Source organism: Musca vetustissima, unplaced genomic scaffold (genome assembly GCF_032173495.1).
Source record: "Musca vetustissima isolate MV318-11 ecotype Yass unplaced genomic scaffold, APGP_CSIRO_Mvet_v1 utg174795, whole genome shotgun sequence".
Lineage (NCBI taxonomy): Eukaryota > Metazoa > Arthropoda > Insecta > Diptera > Muscidae > Musca > Musca vetustissima.
Window position 1 is genome coordinate 31,824 of NW_026884114.1, and position 15,664 is coordinate 47,487.

A 15,664-nucleotide genomic window follows, 5' to 3' on the forward strand; every position below is an offset into this window, starting at 1 on the left:
TTGAAAAAAATCTCTAGAAGAGCTCATGAATATATAGGGTAATTATTATAGATATTTCTATCTATAGAGGGCATACTATAGGTCTTTTTGCCTGGAAGATGTTTCTAACCATAGATGTCCTATGTCGATGGAACACCTCTTAAAGGATTCTCATCGGAAGACCTCTTAAAGTTCGCCTTGGCAAAATAGACAGAAGACAGTTAATTCTAGAGAGGGCCACTCGTAAGACTTCTCTCAAGAGAAACTGCCTATTGAAGTTCTCTTGGAAAAACACCTCTTAAAGGTTTCTCATCGGAAGACCTCTTAAGGAGGTATTTTCTAAATCACTCAAATGACTCTCAAAATTGGAGAACATCTGGTAGGTCTTCTAGATATATACGACCTCTGAAACAGATCTAGGATCTTCTATATATACAATGTTTGTATGTAGGTGAATTATTGAAGTTTTTTTTTATCTCTCTAAATAATATTCACTCTCTCTCTCTTCTTCCCCCTATCTATTTCTATAAAAGTAAACCAGTAAGGAAAGTAGTAAAGTCGGACGGGGCCGACTATTAACATGAAATTGGATGAAATAAAATATGTGATATTTATCTAAATGTGAATCTACCTATATATCCATAAGTTATATAAATCGACTTCAATCAAATATAAATAGGTTATCTGTTGGGCTATGTCTGTACTTCTAGAAAACGCAACTACGTAATTCTATGCTCAATTTTGTACGTTGTGCAAAATTTGATGTCAACCTGACTAGCATGAAGAGTTTGATGTCCAATTTACTTAAAATCGGGCGAAAATATATATGGAAGCTCTATCCAAATATATCGAAGGATATATAGGGACTTTGGTGCACCATTTACATGAAATCGGACGAAACTATATCTGAATCTGGGCCGATTTTCTCGAAACTGGGCAGACATCATTCTAGGCTCAATTCAGTACGTTATGCCAAATATTCTGCAAATCGAAAGATATATGGGGACTTTGGGGCACCATTAACATGAAATCGGACGAAACTATATATGGGAGCTATATCTAAATCTGGACCGATTTTCGCGAAACTGGGCAGACATCATTCTAGCCTCAATTCAGTACGTTATGCCAAATTTCATGCAAATCGAAAGATATATAAGGACTTTGGTACACCATTTACCTTAAATCGGAGGAAGATATATACGGGAGCTATATCTAAATCTGAACCGATTTTCACGAAACTTTGCACACATCATTCTAGACTTAATTCAGTGCGCTATGCCAAATTTCGTGCAAATCGAAAGATATATAGGGACTTTGGTACGCCATTTGCCAAAAATCGGCCGAAACTATATATGGGAGCTATATCTAAATCTGAACCGATTTTCACGAAACTTGGCACACATCTTTCGTGGCTCAATTCAGTACGCTATGCAAATTTCGTGCAAATCGAAAGATTTTCAGGGTCTAAAGTCCGTAAATCGGGCGAAACTATATATGGGAGCTATATATAAATCTGAACCGATTTTCACGAAACTTGGCACACATCTTTCGTGGCGCAATTCAGTACGCTATGCCAAATTTCGTGCAAATCGAAAGATTTTCAGGGTCTAAAGTCCGTAAATCGGGCAAAAATATATATGGGAGCTATATCTAAATCTGAACCGATTTTTCCCAATTTCAATAGGGTTCGTCCTTGGGCCAAACAAATGAGCTGGGCCAAATTTCATCCAAATCGGATCATAAATGCGACCTGTACTTTGTTTACAATTTAACATGGACAGACGGACAGACGGACGGACATGCATAAATCGATTCAGAAAGTGATTCTATGCATATTCTCAAAAGGAACCATGGGTCTATCTCGATTATTTTTGCCTGTTACAAATATATGCACAAAGACATAATACCCTGTACCAGTGTGGTGAAGGGTATGAAAACATTTTTTATTTTTTTTTTTTTTTAATTTCCTTTTCAAAAAAAAAACATTCTAGCTCCTAAAAGTATGCAACATTGAATATTTTGCCTCTGCTCTCTTTGCTTATGCTACTAAGTTATGCATCGATAATTTTTATTCATTGCTTTTTTTCTTTGTATAAATTAAATTTACATTGTTTGGCAACTAATTTCTTTATGCTGGAATGTGCTGGCCAAAAAAAAGAAAGAGAGAAGGGAATGAAAAAATATGAAGAAAATATTGAAACAAAATATTTTCTGGTCCGACTATAGATCTACCAAGGTGGAAGCATTGGATTGTAAAAAAACGTTCATAGCTTTCCGAAGTTATCAATGGCATGTTTGAGTCCTTGGTGTCCTTGTCCCTGACTACAAATATAGAGCATAACTTCTTCCTCTTGTTCATACCTCCAATGCTCCTGCCGATTCAATTTCTTCTTCTTCTCCTCCATCTGCTATGTAAATATATTATATTTCGATATGTTCGACATATTCTACCATGGCATTACAAAAATGAACTGGTAATTGGCCACAAAGTGCCAACTAAAACAAAACGTGTTCAACAATGTTTTCGAAACAATTAACTTGCATAGAAAGAAGAAGAAGAACAACAACAGGACGAAGAAGTTTCGTTTTTTGTTGTGGGAGGAGTACCAATCTCACAATGGATTGGCACTGGCTGCGACAACAACAAAAATTCTTACTACTCACAAAAGTATTATAACCAATTAGCACGAACAAGAACTTGTTACGGCTCTCGACGAACGATGAACTCAAGGGGGAGAGAGAAAGAGATAGAGAGAGAGAGAGAGTTAGGCAGACAAATGCTCCTTTTGTTGTAATTCATATGGCCACAAAAATGAAATGTGAAAGTAAAAAATTCCCAAAAGGCAAAGTTTTGAAAACTGTTCATGTTCGTGTGTGCTATTCTGTTGTTGCTGTCTTTTTTATTTTTGGGAATAATAAACTAAATGGCTATATGGAAAAATTTTATAATCTCTGTTAAATAGAAGGATAAAGTTTTGCATATTTGCCATGCAATCACCCACACACACTCACCTACACCCACATATGAATATTGCTAAGATATTTTCGAAAGTAAACCAGTAAGGAAAGTAGTAAAGTCGGACTGGGCCGACTATATGATACCCTTCACCACTTTGGGTATATTCAACAGATGTATCCTATATAGGGACTTTGGTGCACCAATTACATAAAATCGGACGAAAATATATATTGGAGCCATATCTAAATCTGAACCTATTTTCACGAAACTTTACACACATCATTCTAGACTTAATTCAGTACGCTATGCCAAATTTCGTGCAAATGAAAAAATTTCCAGGGACTTTCGTGCACCAATTATCTTAAATCGAACGCAGATATATATGTGAGCTATATTTAAATCTGAACCGATTTTCACGAACCTTTGCACACATCATTCTATACTTAATTCAGTACGCTATGCCAAATTTCGTGCAAATCAAAAGATAGATAGGGACTTTGGTACACAATTTACCTTAAATCGGACGAAGCTATATATGGGAGCTATATCTAAATCTGAACCGATTTTCAGGAAACTTAACACACATCATTCTAGAATTAATTCAGTACGCTATGCCAAATTTCGTTCAAATCGAAATATATATATAGAGGGACTTTAGTGGACTATTTACTAAAATCGGGCGAAACTATATATGGGAGCTATATCTAAATCTGAACCGATTTTTACGAAACTTTGCACACATCATTCTAGACCTTATTCATTACGCTGTGCCAAATTTCGTGCAAATCGAAAGATCTAAAGGGACTTTAGTGGACTATTTACCTAAAATCGGGCGAAACTATCTATGGGAGCTATATCTAAATCTGAACCGATTTTCAGGAAACTTAACACACATCATTCTAGAATTAATTCAGTACGGTGCCAAATTTCGTGCAAATCGAAAGATATATAGGGACTTTGGTACACCATTTGCCTTAAATCGGATGAAAATATATATGGGAGCTATATCTAAATCTGAACCGAACCCAATTTCAATAGGGTTCGTCCTTTGGCCAAACAAATGAGCTGTGCCAAATTTTATTCAATTCGGATTATAAATGCGACCTGTTTACAATTTAACATGGACAGACGGACGGACGGACATGCATAAATCGACTCAGAAAGTGATTCTATGCATATTCTCAAAAGGAACCATGGGTCTATCTGGATTATTTTTGCCTGTTACAAACATATGCACAAAGACATAATACCCTGTACCACAGTGTGGCGAAGGGTATAAAAAAAACTTATCCGTAGATTTGAAAGGGAATTTAGAGCTCTTTTTTGGTGTTCAGTTATTGGGAAGCATTTTACCACAGTGTGGTGAAGGGTATAAAAAAAACTTATCCGCAGATTTGAAAGGGAATTTAGAGCTCTTTTTTTGGTGTTCAGTTATTGGGAAGCGTTTTTGTTAGGTTTCTTATGTGTAAAGACCATGACCAGAAAGCAATATATGGGCATGGGCATGGAAGCACCTGTAGACACCCTACATGGTTTGAGTACATATGCAAAATGTTTTCTAAGATTTTTATTTACCATAAATTGATGTCAGACAGATTCGGATCTCTAAATTTCAAATTCGACTTCTACATAAAACTCAATTGATTTCAACAAATAACCCTCAATCTCCAATCTACGGGTATTTTGTCTGTGTCTCGATTTTCTAAAGATATTAGAAAAAAGGACTCTTGTAGGAGATCTATAGAATACATTTTGTAGGTCCAGAGAAAGTCTCTTGATGTTCTCTAAGAATTTATATTTACCATAAATAAATAATTAAATGGAATGTGACAATTACACCTGATGGCTACAAACACCCACAAGATCATCTGTCTGCAAAATTTTGAAAAATGAATGACTGAATAGATAGAACTCTGGATGGATTTCTACACCTACGATTTTCCATCGATAGAAGTCCTCAAGATCATATGTCTCCAAAATTAGCTTCGAAAAATCGAATGACTGAATAGATAGACTCTGAAGGGTCTGCCTGCCTATATAAGTGCCTCGATTTTCCATCGATAGAAATCCTTAGACTCTTTAATGATCATTCAGAGGCAGAAATCTATTGGAAGGCTTTCGAGGGTATTCTGTTAATAGAAGAACTCTGAAAAGAACCTCTGACCTCTCAACGGCATTGAGGCTATAAAAAACCTTTCGAAAATCTTTCAAAACTTCACCTATAGCAGACGATGAATGTCCTTTAAAGGTATTTTTCTTCTGTCTCTAAAAATCCTTAAGGAAGTATGCTGATCTCTAAATTTTGAATGTAGACTATTACTAGAACCTGATGGATTTCTACAAACACCCTCAAGATCTTCTGCCTGCAAAATGAGCTTCGAAAAATCGAATGACTGGTATTTTGTTAATAAGTGCCTCGATTTTTCAGAACTCTTTAATGAAAAGAATCTCTGACTCTAAAAGAACCTCTAACCTCTGAAATTGAGGCTATAAAAGACCTTTCGAAAATCTTTCAAACTTTCACCTATAGCAGACGATGAATAATCCCTTAAAGGTATTTTTCTTCTGTATCTAAAAATCCTCAGGAAAGTATCCTATTTATTGAAGACCTAACAAGGGGTTTCAATCTGTAGTGTATAATTTTTCGTCTACAAAAAACCTCTGCAAGATTTTTCTATCTATAGAAAAGTTCTCAAAAACCTCTGGAATGCCGTCGGTCTAGAGAAATCCTCTTGCAGTTATTACTCTGAAAAAATGTTTCTGTGTACAGCAGATCTCTCAAACCTCGAAGACCTATTGCAATTTAGAAGATATCTGAAAACCCCTCTCGCATGTTTTCTGTCTGTAGAAGGCATCCGGAACCTATTCCGGTTATAGAAAGCCTCTTGAGGATCTTCCGTCTATATATTGTAAAGGTCGAAGGTCTTCTCTCTGTACTCCGGAAGACATCTAAAAGGATTTTCTGTCTATAGCAGATCACATAAAACCTCTCGATTGTCATCTGCCTATAAAAGACTTCATGAGACCTTTTCCGTCTATGGAATGATTCTGAAAGGGGTTTAATCGCATAGAATACGTTTGAAAGTTTTTTGGAAGCTATAAAAGACCTCTGAAGGGGTGTTAAGTCAATAAAGGAGCTCTGGAAGGTTTTTTGTGTACAGCAGATCTCTCTCAGACTTCAGGAGACCTCTTCCGTGTATGGAATGGTTCTGAAAGGGGTTTCATCGCATAGAAGACGTTTGAAAATTTTTTGGAAGGTATAAAGGAGCTCTGGAAGGATTTTCTGTGTACTGCAGATCTCTCAAAGCTACCTCGAATACTTGTCGAAGGTTTTTTGTCTATAGAATATATTTAAAAACCCTCCCGAATGTTTTCTATCTATAGAAGGCATCCAGATGTTATTCCGGCTATAGAAATTCGTCTATAAAAGGCTTCTAAAATTCATTTCTATGTATAGGAGTACTCTCGAAAACCTCTGGAAGGATTTTCCTTCTATAGCAGATCACATAAAAACCTATCGATTGTCATCTGTCTATAGAAGACTTCTTGAAATCTCTTCCCTCAGTGAAATTATTCTGAAAGGAAGTCCTCTATAAGGAAAATTTTCTGTGTACATCTACCATCGAAGACCTCTCGAAGATTTTTTTGTCTATAGAAGATCTATAAAACCCCTCACGAATTTCTTCTGTGTATGGGAGGCCTCTTGAGGTGGTTTGTGAAAATTTTCTGTGTTCATAAGGAAAATTTTCTGTAATGCTACCATCGAAGACCTCTCGAAGATTCTTTTGTCTATAGAACAGCTCTAAAACCCTCTCGAATTTCTTCTGTGTATAGGAGGCCTCTTGAGGGGGTTTTGGTTTATGGAAGAAGACCTCTCTTGAAGGTCTTCTGTCTATAGCAGATCACTTAAAGACCTCTCGATTGTCATCTGTCCTGTCTACAGAAGGCCTCTTGAAGTTCTTACGTCTATGGAAGCTCTCTGATAGGGGTTTCAGAGTATAGAATACCTTTGCAAAATTTTTTGAAGGTATTCCGGCTATAGAAGGTTTCTGAAAGGGTTTTAAGTCTATAGAAGACCACTGGAATGACTCTGCGTACAGCAGATCTTTCAACGATACCCTCGAAGACCTCTCGAAGATTTTTCGGTCTAAAGAAGAGCTCTGAAAAATCTGTCCAATGTAATCTGTCTATAGAAGGCCTCTTGACGTTCTTTCGTCTATAAAAGAACTCTAAAAGTGTTATCAATCTATAAAAGTCCCCTAGAACGTTTTTCTGTCTATAGATCTCTCAAAGGCCTTATGTCTAAAGGAGTATCCGTGAAGACCTCTGGAAGGATTTTTCCGTCTATAGCAGATCACTTAAAGACCTCTCGATTGTCATCTGTCTATAGAAGTACTGTTGAAGACCGTCTATGGAAGGTCTCTGAAAGGATTCTCTGTCTATAGGTTTTTTTCTGCCTATATCGGATTTCTCAGAGGTCATCTGTCTATAGAGTACAGTCAAATATTTCTTCTCTCTAGAAGGTTTTCTATCAGGAAAAGTCCCTTGAAGAACTTTCGTAGGTCTTCTATGGCATTCTGTTTATGGAAAATCTCTTGAATATTTAGTGTCGCTATCAATACACGGTCTGGAAGGACTCTTGTACCTATTCTGTATATAAAAATATCGCTAACAGGTTTATTGCCTTTACGCGTCCTTCCCGATGTATTCTCTCTATAAAATACAACAATTACCCTCTATGAACTCGAAAATTCATATTACGACTCTTAGTTGAGAAAATTAAGCTAAGACCCCCAACATTTGTCTTCTATGGAATAGAATGGAATCCTCTTTCTAGAAGAACTTTTGAAGAACTTATGTCGGTATCTATACTGGAGGATCTTAGAATTTTTAAGACCTCTGGTACATAATTGGTATATAGAAAATTGTTGGAAGGAATCTGCCAGAGAAATACCTCTATTACCCGAACAAGCTGCGTTCATTAATTATTCCATGTAAAACTTTAAGCGGATGAGCATTTGGAAAATAAAAAAACACCCCTTTCTCCCTACACAAACCCAATACTCCTATAATAGTTATATAATATCCTGAAAACAAAAAAAAAATGGATTCCCCCAGTTACAAAACAATACACAATAAGCTGCAAACAAATGGTTGCATAGTTGACACACACACAAAAAAGTAACCAAAAAGCAAAACAAAACATGCAGAAATGCTAGTCCTTTTTCATTTGGACAACTATCCTCTTCCGGAAAAGAATTGCCAAAAAAGTGGCACTTGAATCTCGTTCAAAATGCTCAACAAATGACCGACAATAAAAGAGAAAAGTTTTTTTTTTGGGAAAGTCGGTTCTCTTCTTCTCATTTTTCTTCATCTTCTTCTTCCTTGTGTTAAATTAATTGTCAACTGGATTTGAGAGAAGTCATTAGATTTGAAATGCTGGATATTTATATATTTCTATGTGTGTGTGTAAAAATAAATATGGCAAAGGATTTCTGGGTTTTTGGAAATACATTTGACAAAGAAGTCAGGGAAAGTTTCAACTTTATTTTATAAATTTCAAACAAAGGTTTTAAATAACACAAAACGCATTTGAAAATAATATAAAAATAATAATAAACCAGTAAGGAAAGTAGTAAAGTCGGACGGTGCCGACTATATGATACCCTTCACCACTATGGGTATACTAAACAGGATTATATAGTAAATCTATATTAAAAGGGAGCTATATTATCTGATTTTAAAACTTGGCAGACATCACTCTAGGCTCAATTCAGTACGTTATGCCAAATTTCGTGCAAATAAAAGATATATAGCGACTTTGGTGTACCATTTACATCCCCACACAAACTATATATATATAGAAACTTGGCAGACATATCAATTCAGTACGTTACGCCAAAATTCGTGCAAAAAAGATATATAGGGACTTTGGGGCACCATTTACATGAAATCGGACGAAACTATAAGGAGCTATATCTAAATCTGGACCGATTTTCTCGAAACTTGACAGACACACTACTAAATTAAACGTTATGCCAAATTTCGTGCAAATCGAAAGATATATAGAGACTTTGGTGCACCATTTACATGAAATCGGACGAAACTATATATGGGAGCTATATCTAAATTTGGAGATTTTCTCGAAAGTTGGCAGACATCATTCTAGGCTCAATTCAGTACGTTATGCCAAATTTCGTGCAAATCGAAGGATATATAGGGACTTTGGGGCACCATTTACATGAAATCGGACGAAACTATATATGGGAGCTATATCTAAATCTGGACCGATTTTCACGAAACTTGGCAGACATCATTCTAGACCTAAATGATTAGGCTGCACCAAATTTCGTCCAAATCGAAAGATATATAGGGACCGTTTACATTAAATCGGTTAAATATATATATGGGAGCTATATCTAAATCTGAAGTGATTTTTCCCAATTTCAATAGGGTTCGTCCTTGGGCCGAATAGTGACCTGTTCCAAATTTCATCCAATTCGGATCATAAATGCGACCTGTACTTTGTTTACAATTTAACATGGACAGACAGACGGACGGACGGACGGACATGCATAAATCGACTTAAAAAGTGATTCTATGCATATTCTCAAAAGGAACCATGGGTCTATCTCGTTTCCTTTTGCCTGTTACAAACATATGCACAAAGACATAATACCCTGTACCACAGTGTGGTGAAGGGTATAAAAAATTACAAATATAAATAAAATATATGTGAGAGATATATCTAAAATAGAATCGATTTCAACATAACTTCGCATACATCAATCAGGACCAGTGTTGCCAATTTAGCTCTTTTAGTGATAGATTTAGCACTTTTTAAACTCGTTTAACACCAAAAAAAAATTTGATCTAGCACCTAGCATCTTTTTTTAGCATTTTTATTTTTTTTTTTCTGGATATTTTCAAAATTTTCCGTCTATTTGATTTTATAGCAAAAAATTTGCAGTTTTTCCATTCCACATAGACGTATAGATTTTTTCATGTTTGACGCTATGAGCTTTAATGTTAAAGAAGTGTCAGTATATCTGTGAACGGGGGAACTTGTTCTAAACGCCATGTTAAACACCACCCTGCACCACGTGGTGTTTATTAAAATTTGCTCAAAACATGGTTCGGTACCCCATATGACATGACTCTAACATTGTCTGGTATTAGATTGTTTATTTGGGAAAATGAAAAAAAAACAACAATCATAAACCTAAATTATAAACTTTCTGGAATGTCAAATTATAGCCACTTCATAGTACCAAAAAAGGGTCACGTCCCACTTTATATGGAAGTTATGTAAAAAATGGTCTTACTTCGAAAAATTTCGCCAAATATATTTTTTATACCCTTCACCACACTGTGGTACAGGGTATTATGTCTTTGTGCATATGTTTGTAACAGGCAAAAGGAAACGAGATAGACACATGGTTCCTTTTGAGAATATGCATAGAATCACTTTTTAAGTCGAATTATGCATGTCCGTCCGTCCGTCCGTCTATCCGTCTGTCTGTCCATGTTAAATTGTAAACAAAGTACAGGTCGCATTTATGATCCGAATTGGATGAAATTTGGCATAGGTCACTTATTCGGCCTAAGGACGAACCCTATTGAAATTGGGAAAAATCGGTTCAGATTTAGATATAGCTCCCATATATATATTTAACCGATTTAATGTAAACGGTCCCTATATATCATCCGATTTGCACAGCCTAATTTCGGTACAGAGTACTGAATTAAGTCTAAAATGATGTGTGCCAAATTTCGAGAAAATCGGATCAGATTTAGATATAGCTCCCATATATAGTTTCGTCCGATTTAATGTAAATGGTGCACCAAAGTCCCTTCATATCTTTCGATTTGCATATTTATACTGAATTAGGTCCAGAATGATGTGTGCCAACGAAATCGGTTCAGATTTAGATATAGCTCCCATATATAGTTTCGGCCGATTTAAGGTAAATGTGGCACCAAAGTCCCTCTATATCTTTCGATTTGCATGAAATTTGGCACAGAGTACTGACTGAGGTCCAGAATGATGTGTGTCAAGTTTCGGGAAAATCGGTTCAGATTTAGATATAGCTCCCATATATAGTTTCCTCCGATTTAAGGTAAATGGGGCACCAAAGTCCCTCTATATCTTTCGATTTGCATGAAATTTGGCAGAGAGTACTGAATTAGGTTCAGAATGATGTGTGCCAAACTTCGAGAAAATCGGTTCAGATTTAGATATAGCTCCCATATATAGTTTCCTCCGATTTAGGATAAATGGTGCACCAAAGTCCCTGTATATCTTTCGATTTGCATGAAATTTGGCACAGAGTACTGACAGAGGTCCAGAATGATGTGTGTCAAGTTTCGAGAAAATCGGTTCAGATTTAGATATAGCTCCCATATATTGTTTCGTCCGATTTAAGGTAAATGGGGCACCAAAGTCCCTCTATATCTTTCGATTTGCATGAAATTTGGCACAGAGTACTGACTGAGGTCCAGAATGATGTGTGTCAAGTTTCGGGAAAATCGGTTCAGATTTAGATATAGCTCCCATATATAGTTTCCTCCGATTTAAGGTAAATGGGGCACCAAAGTCCCTCTATATCTTTCGATTTGCATGAAATTTGGCAGAGAGTACTGAATTAGGTTCAGAATGATGTGTGCCAAACTTCGAGAAAATCGGTTCAGATTTAGATATAGCTCCCATATATAGTTTCCTCCGATTTAGGATAAATGGTGCACCAAAGTCCCTGTATATCGATTTGCATGAAATTTGGCACAGAGTACTGACAGAGGTCCAGAATGATGTGTGTCAAGTTTCGAGAAAATCGGTTCAGATTTAGATATAGCTCCCATATATAGTTTCGTCCGATTTAAGGTAAATGGTGCACCAAAGTCTCTATATATCTTTCGATTTGCACGAAATTTGGCATTGCGTAATGAATTAATGAATGTGTGTTTAGTTTCGTGAAAATCGGTCCAGATTTAGATATAGCTCCATATATATCGTCCGATATATATATATATACGCTTATAATAGATTTTCATAATTTGAATCCCTGGTCCTTTAAAAATTCGACGTCTTTTAGGTTTCATCTGTTGGATATACCGAAAGTGGTGAAGGGTATCATATAGTCGGCCCCGTCCGACTTTACTGCTTTCCTTACTGGTTTTTTTTCTGGATATTTTCAAAATTTTCCGTCTATTTGATTTTATACCAAAAAATTTGCAGTTTTTCGATTCCACATAGACCTATAGATTTTTTTATGTTTCACGCTATGAGCTTTAATGTTAAAGAAGTGTCAGTATATCTGTGAACGGGGGAACTTGTTCTAAACGCCATGTTAAACACCACCCTGCACCACGTGGTGTTTATTAAAATTTGCTCAAAACATGGTTCGGTACCCCATATGGTGACTCTAACATTGTCTGGTATTAGATTGTTTATTTGGGAAAATGACAAAAAAAAAACAACAATCATAAACCTAAATTATAAACTTTCTGGAATGTCAAATTATAGCCACTTCATAGTACAAAAAAAAGGGTCACGTCCCACTTTATATGGAAGTTAGGTAAAAAATGGTCCTACTTCGAAAAATTTCGCCAAATTTATTTTTTAATTACACCCACTTGGGTGTTACTTTGGACCAAATCCGTTTCAGAAAATTTGGAGTCGATTTACGCATGTCCGTCCGTCCGTTGTCCGTCTGACTGTCTGGCTGGTGCGCACGATAACTCTCGAAGGGAATTATCGATTTCATCAAAACTTTGCACTTAATATTTCTTCCAAACTAAATTTAAGTTCGAAGATGGTGAATATCGGTTCACTCCTTTTCCTTATTTTAAATTCAATATCAGCCTAATGGAATGTCCGATCTGAACCAAACTTTGCACAACCTATTATCTCTACTAAGCCTAGATGAAGTTTAAAGATGGTACCCATTGGTCCACTCCTTCTGGAAGTTAAGTTTTTTTAAGTTTTTTAGCACTTTCTAGCATTTTATATATATGCAAAATTTTGTCTCAATCGGAAAAATATTGGGATTTTGTGGCACCATTTACCTAAAATCGGACGAAACTATATATGGGAACTATATCTAAATCTGAACCGATTTCAACAAAACATAATGTACACCAAGATGGGCCTAATTCAGTACGCTATGCAAAATCTTGGTTAAATCGGACAAATATTGCGAGTTTGGTGCACAATTTATCTAAAATCGGACAAAACTATATATGCGAGCTATATCTAAACCTGAACCGATTTCCACAAAAATTCGCTGTACAAAATTTTGTTACAATCGGAAATATATTGGAATTTTGGTGCACCATTTACCTAAAACTGGACGAAACTATATATTGGAGCTATATCTAAATCTGAACCGATTTTTACCCAGTTTCAATATGGTTCGTCCTTGGGCCAAATAAGTGACCTATGCCAAATTTCATCAAATTCGGATTATAAATGCGACCTGTACTTTGTTTACAATTGAACATGGACAGACAGACGGACAAACGGACTGACGGACATGCATAAATCGTCTTAAAAAGTGATTCTATGCATATTCTCAAAAGGAACCATGTGTCTATTTCGTTTCCTTTTGTCTTTTACAAACATATGCACAAAGACATAATACCCTGTACCACAGTGTGGTGAAGGCTATAATTAATAGCATACTTTTAGGTTACAAACAAACTATAAAAATTTCAAAATTTACATTTTATGCATATTAACAATTTTAAATATATATTTGTTTAGTCTATGAAACACCACAAAAGTAGGCTCTGCTTATTAAAAATATTCGACAATTAAAATTTTTAATTAATTTTTATTTTTCCCCCCAAAATTATGTGGCAAATTTCTAAATTACATATAATGGTTCTTTTTGCAAAAAATAAAATGAAATAAAAATCCGTAGCATACTTTTAGGTTACAAACAAACTATAAAAATTTCAAAAAATTCATTTTATGGATATTACGAATTTTAAATAAAAAAAAAAATATTTCTTTAATCTCATAATTTACAGTCAACTTTATAGTAAAAATGTCTAGCTCCCTAAAGTATGCAACATTTTTTAATTAGTTTTTAAGGCTTTAAAACAATGGTAGAGACATGGATTTTGAACTCGTTGAACTATTTTAATCAGTAAAAATACAGTTTACACTCCATATGTTTAATTGATTATAAAAGCTCCCAAATATAGGCAATGGTTTTTAAAAACCATTTTACAATGCTTTAAAAAAATAATGTGAAATAAAAGTCCTTGTCCTATTTTTGTATGGGGCTCTTAATTTTTTTTTTTTAGTTTTTAGCATACTTTTAGGCTATTAATAAAAAACTATTATATTATATGAACTAAGAATCGTATGCAGAAGCTGTGAATTTTGTCAATTTTGTTTCAAATTGTATAGCACACAATTAGGCTATTAATAAAAAGCTGTTATATGAAATGTGAATATTCATGGATAATAATTTGCAAAGAAGGTGTAAGTATAATATAAATATAAAATATTTCCCCAAGCAAAATTTCAACGTATAGCCATTGTGAAATGAAAATACAAAAAATGAAGAATACAAATAACCAAAAATATCCTGCCGAATTATATTTAAAGTAAATAGTCTGGATTGATGAATTATTAGAAACTGTTCATCAACAGGCATTTACTTTGACTATAGTTTTTTGTACGTTTGGCAAAAATCATCAGGAAAAAAATTGTTTTAAATAAAATTAAAAAAAAATTAAAATCAAAAAAAAAATTAAAATTAAAAAAATTAAAATAAAAATATATAAAATGTTCCATTTTTTAATATACAATTTAGTTTTTTATATATTAATTTTGAAAGAAATAATTTTCAATTTTTTCCTTTTTTATTTTAATTTTCCAATACTTTATTTAAATGCCTATGCTTTTGAAATTGTTAATTGCATTCATTACTTGTGTGTGGCCAGCAAACAATACTAATTGAATATTTTTTTTCTCTCTCTTGTTCTATTTTTTCTCCTTCTCTTTTCTCCCTCTTCACCTTTATCCACTGCTCCATTTGCGACGTGCCATCTTATTATAGTTCGCCAAGAAAACGAACGTATTATGAAGGAAACAATGGATCGGGCTCGTTTTGGTAAGAATTATACGGAGGCGGCTTCTTCATTGCTGGCGGCAACTACCTCATCCTTGGTCTCAGCGGTGGCGGCGGGGGCAGCAGGTGGCCAACAACAGCATCAGCAGCAGCTTCATGGTGAGGCCGTAGCCTATGCCCAGCCGTTAGTACAGGACCCGAATGGACCGGCACTAATGATGCCGGCTCAATACCAGGCGGAACAGCAGCTACAACAACAACAACACCATATGCCTCATTTGCAGCAGATTCCATAACAAACGAAACAATTGTTGTGGACATGACCGACCGACCATCATCATCAACAATGACAGCGCCTTAAAGCAACACCAGTGACAGCAGCGACAACAACAGTAGTAATTTTTAATGACCAAAGAACAACAACAACAGCAAAGGAGATGATATAATGAAATTAATTTGTTAAATGGATATAAATGTTGACATTGCACAAAAACCAAACTCAAATAACGATGACTATGACGAGCAAGAATATGACAATGACTACGACAACGACAACGACGATGATGATGATGATTATGGCAATGATCAACGATATACCAGCAGCTGAAGCATTCCGCAATAACAACAACAACATCAATAGTAA

The 15,664-nt window shown here is 35.2% G+C and overlaps 1 protein-coding gene across 1 annotated transcript in view; it reads left to right on the plus strand.

Moving 5' to 3' along the window:
* Window positions 1-15,317, plus strand: part of LOC133331120 (uncharacterized) — a 29,244-nt gene extending 13,927 nt beyond the window's left edge. Inside the window, 1 exon segment of the mRNA XM_061539525.1 lies at window positions 15,010-15,317. Coding sequence (XP_061395509.1) covers window positions 15,010-15,317 — 308 coding nt within the window.
* Window positions 15,318-15,664: the final 347 nt, after the last annotated feature.